The 10,792-nt window shown below is 51.7% G+C and overlaps 1 protein-coding gene across 1 annotated transcript in view; it reads left to right on the top strand.

Moving 5' to 3' along the window:
- The first annotated feature begins 4,414 nt into the window (after positions 1-4,414).
- DGAT1 (diacylglycerol O-acyltransferase 1) overlaps positions 4,415-10,792 on the top strand; it is a 28,770-nt gene continuing 22,392 nt past the window's right edge. The window contains exon 1 of the mRNA XM_035124467.3: positions 4,415-4,685. Coding sequence (XP_034980358.2) covers positions 4,453-4,685 — 233 coding nt within the window. The 5' untranslated portion in view covers positions 4,415-4,452. The remainder of the gene's footprint in view (positions 4,686-10,792) is intronic.

Here is a 10,792-nt window from a genome sequence, read left to right as displayed (position 1 = left end):
TTTCATCTGAGAAATGTTGGAGGGTAGGTTGCATCAAGCCAGGCGGTGACCAGTGATCTACCCCAAACCATGACAGCTGGTCCAGGTCGCCCCTACAAGTTCCAGGGACCCGCAGTATGGAAGAGGTGCACAAATCCTGCTTGCTGGTTTCCCACGGCAACTCTTCAGCCACTGTGAGGACAGGATGCTGGGCTAGATGGGCCCCCCTTTGGCCTGATCCTGCAGCCAGGCTCTTGCATTCTTCTGGAACCTCCAGGTGCAAAGGCAGTCTATCTAGATTCCTAGGTTCTTTTGGCCACTGTGAGAACTGGGTGCTGGACTAGGAGGGCCACTGGCCTGATCCAGGAGGGCTCTTGTCATGTTCTTATTTGCTAATTACAGTATATCAACTGAGGAGTCAAAACAGTATATAATAAGCCATTAATCCCCAAACATGATGTGACCTTTTAGACTGTTTGGAGGAAGGTTATTGTTTTTGTTTGTTATTATCATATGCATTTCTGTATTTTTATATTATAAACTGTCCTGTGATCTTCAGATATAGAAATTTAATAAATGAAAATAATATATTGCACAGCAATGCACAATCCGGATCTCCTGCGCAAATATTTTCAGCAACTGTGTCCAACTTGTCTAAAGATCACGGAGCTCGTGAATCTTTGATTTTAAAATGCTCTCATTTGTGTTCTGCTTTTCCTTTAGGAGTTGAGGGCTAGCAGCTCCACCTTTTGTGCCAACCCCCTTAGCTACAGGATGGGCAGACATGGTTTGGCCCAAACTGGGAGCACGTGTGTCTGAATTATGGGTTTAATTAAAGGCCACCTCCCTATCTCACTCAGAATTGATGTGAGGCTGTGTCTCTAGGCTGAGACAGCAATTGGGCCATCATCATCAGTTGTGAGTCTACCGGCCTTCAAATGAGAAACCGAATTCTTGCTGTATTTTATGTGGTTGTTTGAATGATTCCTCCCCACCCTTTATATGATACTTTAAAAATATTTAATCTTGTCAATTCCATTAATTTGTGTTGTTCTAGACTCAATATTCAGAACTCAAATGCTCCCAAACTTTTCTCTAATATCTCCTGGCTAAAATCCTTGGCTGGCTGGCATCTATCTGTCTCAGGAGGCAATGGAGAAGGGCACTTTTGGGGGTGAAGTCAAACCGTTGGAGAGTTACCCGTACAGCCTGCATTCATATTATTTCAGGAAGTTTTAAATGTTTGGTGTTCTATTATGTTTTTATACATGTTAGAAGCCACCAAGAGCGGCTTGGGCAAGCCAATAAAATTATTATCGTTGTTGTTGTTCATGTCACATTTGCAGGCATCTCCTACACTTGTAAATACAGTACCACAACTAACAAACTCAGTGATGTATTTCTGAGTAAACATGCACACAGTCAGGCTTCTTTGACCCTCAAATAATCTTGGTTATCACTACCTCGTGTATGTGCATCGAAATAATATCTTAATGCAAGAAGACAGGGAATTAATTGGCACAATTCCCCTTTAAGGACATGACATTGAGACGGACACCTGCATTCACCTGCTTCCCCCACCCCTCCAGTTATTTTTTGTATACATAATTGTTATTAAAGATTCTCTTGGTGCACATAAGTACGTGCATTCTCTCTCTCTCTCTTTTTCAGGTTGTGGGCTAATCCGCCCCCTCCAGTTGTGAGGCGCTCAGGTCAAAACCTCTTTCTGCAAATTGACTCTTGAGTAACCATCACTATTTCTCAAAAGCTCAGATGCACTCAGCTTCTTGAAAACTTGCCTGTTTTATCTGCTTACGGACTCCCCCACCCCCAGCATCAGATCCCAACCATTCTCATTTCCTCCCCCCCCCCCAACTGTGTGACCACAAAGGATTTTTTGAGTTTGCATTCATGCAGAAAATTAACACACAGTCCTTGTTTCCTTCTTTGCAACACACTCAGCTTCCTCACTGGAGCTGGGGAGAGGAAATTGAGCTGTTTCTTCATGGGTTTAGTTATGGCAGCAGGGGCCCCACTCCTCTGGGGCAAGGCTCCTGTGCCTTTAAGGCTAAGGTAAAGGTAAAGGGGCCCCTGACCATCAGGTCCAGTCGTGTCCGACTCTGGGGTTGCGGCGCTCATCTCGCTCTATAGGCCGAGGGAGCCAGCGTTTGTCCGCAGACAGCTTCCGGGTCATGTGGCCAGCATGACAAAGCTGCTTCTGGCAAACCAGAGCAGCGCACAGAAACGCCGTTTACCTTCCCACCAGAGCAGTACCTATTTATCTACTTGCACTTTGATGTGCTTTCGAACTGCTAGGTGGGCAGGAGCTGGGACCGAGCAACGGGAGCTCACCCCGTTGCAGGGATTCGAACCGCCGACCTTCTGATCAGCAAGCTCTAGACTCTGTGGTTTAACCCACAGCGCCACCTGGGTCCCTTTAAGGCTACTATTCACCTATGCACACATACTTGGGAGTAAGTCTGCAGTCTTAATCCCACTTACCTGGGAGTAAGCCCCATAGAACCCAATAGGTTTTACTTCTGAGTAGACATAGGCTTGTGTCTTTAGTCCCATTGAACTGAATGAGACTTACTTCTCAATAAGCAGGCTCATGCCACAGCAGGTGTTGATAAGAAAGAGCTGTAGCTCAGTGGAAGGGCACCTGAAATCGCTGGACCAGCGGTCTGGGATGATGGAAACTGTAGTCTCAAAACATCTGGAGGGCCGAGGTTGAGGAAGCCTGGTGTAGACAATACTGAGCTAGATGGAGCAAAGGTCTGACTCAGGATAAGGCCTCTTCCTATGTTTCATTGGCCCCCCGAGAAATCTGCTAATGATTTTATTTTATTGCCCATCAATAAAAAGTGCTCTGCACTTCCCTGAGTGATGACAAGTTCCAAGGCCAGGCTGGCTTCCTTTTGGAAGAGAGGTCCGTATAGCAGGCATGTGGAATTTTGAAACAGTTGGTTTATCTGCAAATATGCAAGCAGAGCATAGGTTGGGGAAGCCACACTCAGACATCAGCTCCGCTGCCTCAAAGCAGATCCCCACTGAGGGACACCTCAAGATCCTTTCAGACTCTCTCCTGTCTCGCACAGAATGTACACATTATTCTCCTTACCTGAGATGTACCTGTGGGTGTAAAGGGTTCACCTTTCCAGGGTCCAAAGGCCTCTTCCGTTTCAAAGCCTTACGAAAAAGTATCCAGGCATCCAGTTATGTGGAACATCAACCATTCGGGGCCATTCGGGGCCATTGGCCAAGCAAGTTGCATAACAAATGTTATGTACAGATCCCAAATGATAGCAAAGTTGGAAATGCAACAGTGATTGCTTAGATATACTACATAATTGTTTTGCAAAGGATTTTGCAAAATTGCAAAAGTGTTGCAGCCCTTGATGGGGATGTGATAAGGAATGTAAGCATGTACGTTTATATATACATTTATTTTTTCATTAAAATATATTGCAAATTAGACCAGTTTTGTGTAAGTTGTACCCAACTTTACTCATCCTAATAGTAGACCTGTTAAAATCGATGGATCTGAGTCACTTAGATTCATCCATAATGATCTCAGTGGGTCTACCTTGAGTAAAACTGATTAGCCAGTGGTTTGAGTTCTCAGCCATTAAGCTCACTGGGTGACTTTGGGGAACAGGTACTGCCTCTCTCAGCCGATCCTACCTCACATGGTTGTTGTGAGGATAAAAATTGAGATGGGGGAAGAAGCCACTCCGGGCGGCTTCCAACAAAAGATTAAAAATACATTAAAACATCAGTCATTAAAAACTTCCCTAAACATGTAACAACAATAATAGAATTAGATTCAGGTGTGTTGGTCTGACGTAGAATTAGAATCTAATAGAATTAGATTCAGAAGTGTGCATGCATACGAAAGCTCATACCAAAATAAAAACTTAATTGGTCTTTAAGGTGCTACTGAAGGAATTTTTTTAATTTAGATTCAGCCGTGTTGGTCTGACTTAGTCTATATATATATATATATATATATATATATATATATACATATACATATACATATACATATATACATACATACATACACACACACACACACACAAACACACACATTACACATTATCCAGTACAGTAGCACCTTAGAGACCAACTAAGTTTGTCATAGGTATGAGCTTTCGCGTGCATGCACACTTCTTCAGAATTAGCAGCTTCAGCGCAACTTCCAGCAGGGATGCCCCGAAAGGGTTAACCGCCGGGCGGCTACCTCACCTTCTACTGGGAACTACTCCTCCCATCAGCCCCCGCGGCCACCTCCAATCCGACTCAAAGAGCCCTGCGCCTCCCAGCATGCTCTCGGCGCGGCGCCGGAGGACAAAAGGCCCCGCCTCCCCTCCGCCCGCCTCCGATTCGCGGCGCCTCGTCCCGCGACTACACTTCCCGTGGTGCTCCGCGCGGGGTTACGGCGTCCGCGAGGCGAAGTTTTGCCGGCGGGCCATGGAGGCCGCTTCCGAGGGGGCGGGGCGCGAGGACGCGCTGCTGGCGGCGGCGGCCGGGGCTCCGCGGGAGGAGAAGCGGCAGCAGCGGCCGGAGGAGCCGAGCGGCGGGATGGGCGAGCGGGGAGCGGCCGGGCGGCGAGTGGCGGCGGGGGCGCCCGCAGGAGGGGGAGACTCGCGGAGGGGCGCCGGCGATGGCGCCCACCCCCCCGACGGCGCCGGCGGCGACTTCAGGTAAACTCTGCACCTCCCGCACCCCAGAACCGAGGAGGGGTCGCCGCCGTGGCAGGACACCCTCCTCCCCGCAAGAAACGCCCCCCTCCATCCAGGCTCCTCGGTGGGTGGGCGCGGGGGGGGGGAGAGGAGGCTGCTCTCCGCCCCAGTGGCCCTTTGGACGGGGCGGGACCCCCGGCGGGCGGGGCAGTGGGGGCTTCGGGACCCCCCGTCTCCCCATCCCTCTTGGGGGGCTCTAAAGGGCGGCAAGGACAGCGCCCCCCACCCAGGGACGTTGGGGGGCCCGCGGGCGGCGCTGCTGCCCCTCCTCTTTGAGGGGAGGCGGAAGAAAGCGATGTCTTCGACGGGGTCCCCCTGGCCCGGGACCCCGAGAGCGGCCCTTACCTGCGTTGGGGGGGAGAAGGCGGAGGGATGCACCTGTTGCCAGGTACCTGGGGAGGTTTTGGGGGTCTCTCTCCTCCCCCCTCCCTCCCACTGCATCGCGCTGCCCTTCACACTACCTTGCGGGAGAGGTAGGGAAAAACTCACGGGGCGCGCGCGCGGGGGGGGCTTATGTGTTTTCCCCTTCGCTCCAACCCATGGATAGGCAAACTAAGGCCCGGGGGCCGCATCCGGCCCAATCGCCTTCTCAATCCGGCCCGCGGATGGTCCGGGAATCAGCGTGTTTTTATATGAGGAGAATGTGTGCTTTTATTGAAAATGCACCCCGGGGTTATTTGTGGGGCATAGGAATTCGTTCATCCCCCACCCCCCACCCCATAATAGTCTGCCCCCCCCACAAGGTCTGAGGGACAGTGGACTTGGCCCCCTGCTGCAAAAGTTTGCTGACCCCTGAGGGCTTCTCCCCCAAAATATGTTTGGGCTAGAAACAGGTTGCTGAGAGGATGGCACGCCCTGAGCAGAGTTGGACCCCCCGCCCGCCCGCTTCCCCCCTCCTTGTGCTCCATGCCCCCAATAAAGTAGCCGGCCTCTTCTCAAGGGGCAATGCAGGGCAATAAAGAGCAGTGAGCAGGGTGTGGCTTGGGTTCAACTTCTGACCCTGTTCTTGGCTGCTTTCCTTCCCCTTCTGCCTCCCTCACCCCCCCCCCCATGGTCAGGCTGCCTATCCTGCGTGACTCACCCTAGGATTTCACATACTGCGTTTGAGTGTCTCTGTATGTTCCATGCAACTGAAAACATGCTTCCTGGGTGTGCAAACTGACTGTCACAAGGAGTTCTTGGCCGTGGCCCTGGGGAGATCCCAAAGCAATGGGGGAACTGGTAGGGGGTGGGGGACAGAGAAGTGCGGCCCCACAGACTGGCTTGCTTGGTCAAATGTGGCCCCCCCCCTGCCACTTCCTTTCCCAAATGTCGCCCATCTCCTATCAAGAGCTAGGAGGAATTGAGGGTGGCTGGGTTTGCCTCCTAAAATGGACATTTCTCTTTGAGCTACAGTCTTTTCTGGCCTTGTAAATAGAGTCAGGCAGGGTCTCTGCAAACCCCCCCCCCAACTCTCAGCAAAGCCCCCACATTGATTTAGGAAGACCCCGTTGCATCGACCCTCCGCTTTGGGGCTCTTGCTGAATAATATTTGGGTTGCGGAATAATATTTGGGTTGAATTAGGTGTTAAATTGAGGTTGCAGGAGGAACAACCCAGTAGATGCGGAGAGGCTGGGCAGTCTCTGGTGGTATGTTTGCAGATAGCTATGACTTTGCCATTGTCCAGTTCTGAGCACCACAGTTCAAGAAGGATACTGACAAGCTGGAACGTGTCCAGAAGAGGGCAACCAAAATGGTCAAAGGCCTGGAAACGATGCCTTATGAGGAACGGCTTAGGGAGCTGGGTATGTTTAGCCTGGATAAGAGAAGGTTAAGGGTTGAATATGATAGCCATGTTCAAATATATGAAAGGATGTCATATGGAGGAGGGAGAAAGATTGTTTTCTGCTGCTCCAGAGAAGCAGACACGGAGCAATGGATTTCAAACTACAAGAAAGAAGATTCCACCTCAACATTAGGAAGAACTTCCTGACAGTAAGAGCTGTTCGACAGTGGAATTTGCTGCCAAGGAGTGTGATGGAGTCTCCTTCTTTGGAGGTCTTTAAGCAGAGGCTTGACAGGCATATGTCAGGAATGCTTTGATGGTGTTTCCTGCTTGGCAGGGGGTTGGACTGGATGGCCCCTGTGGTCTCTTCCAACTCTATGATTCTGTGATTCCTGTTCCCCTGTGAAGATGGGCGGGGGAGCCAGGTGCCCTTGGGCCATGGAGGGCTTGTGGCTGGAGAAGTGTGTCTCTTTCTCTCCCCCCTTCCTTCACCCAAAGGTGACAGGGCTGCCCCTTCCATCTTGCTTTGGGACCCGACTCCTAGCTTTGCTGGCTGGGGCTGATGTGAGCCACGGTCTGAAACACCAACACCTGGAGGGGGCATCAGGCTGGCCAGGGCTAACGTCAGTCCAGAACATCTATCTGGGTGAGGTTGCAGCCAGAGCAGCTGGAAAACTCCGAAGCAACGTGAGCATCCATCAACAGAGGTGGATCAGAGAGCTTACCTGTTCTGCAGGTGGAGCAAAAACCCATTTAGCATCTGAATACTGTTGTCTTGGACTACCTGCCCAGGTACTTCTGTTTTCTCTGGAATGTGTGTCATTACACATCCAGTCCTTTGTGCTGATCCAGCACTTCTGCTCCTTCACTGGAACTGGATGGAAAGAGCAAGCGGTTTTAGGTGGCACCTGTATATTGACTGTCCTTCACCCCAAATCTCCGGATCGCCTCTCAGCAGCTTCAGGTGCCTGTTGGAAAAGCTTGCGGAGGAGGGCTGCCTCTGGGGCGCTGCACCTGACGGGCCTGGAATGGGGTACAAAGGATGCAGACTCGGTCTAGGACAGGCTTCCTCAACCTGAGCCCCTCAGATGTTTTTGGCCTACAACTCCCATGATCGCTAGCTAGCAGGACCAGTGGTCACAGATGATGGGAATTTTAGCCTCGAAACATCTGGAGGACCGACTTGCGTAAAAAACCCCCAAGGCAGGAGATTCCACCACCTTTGGTGAGAGTCTGTTCCCTGCCAAACAGCATTGTTTCGGGTAAACTGGCTTGGGATCCTGCCTGTCTTTGAGTCACCTCACTGGTAGCTCTACCTGTCTGAGAATCTGGACAAGGGATACCTGGCAGCAGGTCTCACCAGCTTGTGCCTCGCCTGTTTTGCAAACAGAAGTGGAGGGCCCCCTCTATCCCGTTTGCCAGCCCTGTTTAATTGAAATGGGAACGCCTTGGTCTCCTTGCCTGGGCCTCTGTGCTAGGGTGGAGCAGAGATTCTTGGTCTGGATTAGGTGCCTCACTCCCCTGCTTGCCAAAAGCTGCCTTGGAAGGAGACCTGGCTCCCCACCTCTGGCAGATAAGCAGCAGCTTGGGGCATCAGGATTCCTCGGGAGCCCACAGCTGAGCCCACAAATGAGTCTTCCTCTTCCACTCCCAGCCTGGGATTGTGGACCGTTTGTCCCTCTAGCCCTGTAAGGCCTCCACACTGGCAGCAGCCTTGCAAGGACTTGGGCAAAGGCCTTTACCCACGGAGGGGGTCTCTGCCTTCCCCTGCAGATCATAGAATCATAGAGTTGGAAGAGACCACAAGGGCCATCCAGTCCAACCCCCTGCCAAGCAGGAAACACCATCTAAGCATTCCTGACATATGCCTGTCAAGCCTCTGCTTAAAGACCTCCAAAGAAGGAGACTCCACCACACTCCTTGGTAGCAAATTCCACTGCCGAACAGCTCTTACTGTCAGGAAGTTCTTCCTAATGTTTAGGTGGAATCTTCTTTCTTGTAGTTTGAATCCATTGAATCTTTCTCCCTCCTCCATATGACATCCTTTCATATATTTGAACATGGCTATCATATCACCCCTTAACCTTCTCTTCTGAAGGTTGCACTTCTGAAGGGATGCTGAAGGCGACCCTTGGGCAGGAACGGCTTTTGTGCCTCCTGGTGTCCCTGGGGCTCAGTGGCCTGATCCAAAGAGCGCCAAACGGTGTGGCTGCTGCAAAGCCGAAGGAGCAAGGACTATTTGGGGGGGGGGTAGGAGAGGAGAAGCTCTTCGATTCAGGTAGCAGCAGGCGGCTGGGCTCCTGCCTCTCTTCTCAAAGGGCACAAGGAATCTGAGCTGAGCTGCCGCTGAGCATGGCTGACCCAGAAACGCTCTGTTGTCTGGCGGGGTTTTTTTGGGGGGGGGTTGAACTCAGCCCCCCTCCTTGCTAGGCTCTTGGGCTCTGTGTTGCACTTCCAGCAGCACAGCTCCCAAAAGCAGAAGGTGGTATTTTGAGAGATCTGGGTTTTTAATACTATTTCTAGTGACTCATCATGAGCTTTTTTGGGGACCAGCAGCACAGGAGCATGAACTTGAAAAATGAGCAGGTGAATAGAACACCAGGTCCCCCCTAATATTTCGGCCCTTGGAGAACTTCGTCTAAGCTGCCGTGTGTGTGTGTGGGGGGGCAATCATTGAGACACCGATCTACGCTGGTCTGCTTTTATGAAGGGATCACTTGTGGGCAGCTTCCATAACCTTGAAGTGGTGTTTGGAACGAGCTGTGATCCATAAGGAGAACCTGCTAGGTCAAGCCATTGGGGGCCCATCTAGGCCAGCCTCCTGTTGTCACAGTGGCCAACTGGATGCCCTAATTGGAAGCCTGCAAGCAGGATTTGAACACAAGAGCCCTCTCTTCTCTCCTGTGGTTTCCAGGAACTGGTATCCAGAAACATTGCCATCATGGCCAGGAGCAATGAGGGATGTATAGGTAGAGCAGTCAAGTATCCTTTACTACCTTCCTAGACATTCCCACAGCCATCCATAGCCCTCTAATCCTCCATGAATCCTCCCTATCTTTTAAAATCTACCATTCTTGGGCAAGGCGATTGAGCGGGTGGTTGCTGAACAACTCCAGGCACGCCTGGAAGAAGCGGACCACTTGGATCCCTTCCAGTCAGGATTCAGGCCTCATCATGGGACTGAAACTGCCTTGGTCGCGCTGGTCGATGATCTCCAGCGGGCTAGGGACAAAGGTGAGAGCTGTTTCCAGGTTCTGCTGGATCTCTCAGCGGCTTTTGACACCATCGACCATAACATCCTTCTGGACCATCTAGAGGGGTTGGGAGCTGGGGGCACTGTCATACAGTGGTTCCGCTCCTTCCTCCTGGGCCGCATTCAGAAAGTGGTGGTGGGGGATGAGTGTTCAGACCCCTGTGCTCTCACTTGTGGGGTGCCTCAGGGTTCTGTTCTCTCCCCCATGCTTTTTAATATCTATATGAAGCTGCTGGGAGAGATCATCAGGGGGTTTGGGCTGGGTGTTCATCAGTATGCGGATGACACCCAGCTCTACCTTTCTTTTAAATCAGAACCAGTGAAGGCGGTGAAGGTCCTGTGTGAGTGTCTGGAGACGGTTGGAGGATGGATGGCGGCTAACGGATTGAGGTTGAATCCTGACAAGACAGAAGTACTGTTTTGGGGGGACAGGAGGCGGGCAGGTGTGGAGGACTCCCTGGTCCTGAATGGGGTCACTGTGCCCCTGAAGGACCAGGTGCACAGCTGTCCATGGAGGCACAGGTTAATTCTGTGTCCAGGGCGGCTGTCTACCAGCTCCATCTGGTACGCAGGCTGAGACCCTACCTGCCCGCGGACTGTCTCGCCAGAGTGGTGCATGCTCTGGTTATCTCCCGCTTGGACTACTGCAATGCGCTCTACGTGGGGCTACCTTTGAAGGTGACCCAGAAGCTGCAATTAATCCAGAATGCGGCAGCTAGACTAGTGACTGGGAGTGGCCGCTGGGACCACATAACACCGGTCCTGAGAAATCTACACAGGCTCCCAATATGTTTCCGAGCACAATTCAAAGTGTTGGTACTGACCTTGAAAGCCCTAAACGGCCTCGGTCCACTATACCTGAAGGAGCATCTCTACCCCCATCATTCAGCCCGGACACTGAGGTCCAGCACCGAGGGCCTTCTGGCGGTTCCCTCGTTGCGAGAAGCCAAGTTGCAGGGAACCAGACAGAGGGCCTTTTCGGTAGTGGCACCCGCCCTGTGGAACGCCCTCCCATCAGATGTCAAGGAAATAAACAACTATCTGACGTT

Source organism: Zootoca vivipara, chromosome 8, assembly GCF_965207765.1.
Source record: "Zootoca vivipara chromosome 8, rZooViv2.hap1.1, whole genome shotgun sequence".
In the NCBI taxonomy this organism is placed as follows: domain Eukaryota; kingdom Metazoa; phylum Chordata; class Lepidosauria; order Squamata; family Lacertidae; genus Zootoca; species Zootoca vivipara.
Note: the sequence above shows the minus strand (reverse complement) of the source record. Positions and strands in the feature narration are given on the sequence as shown.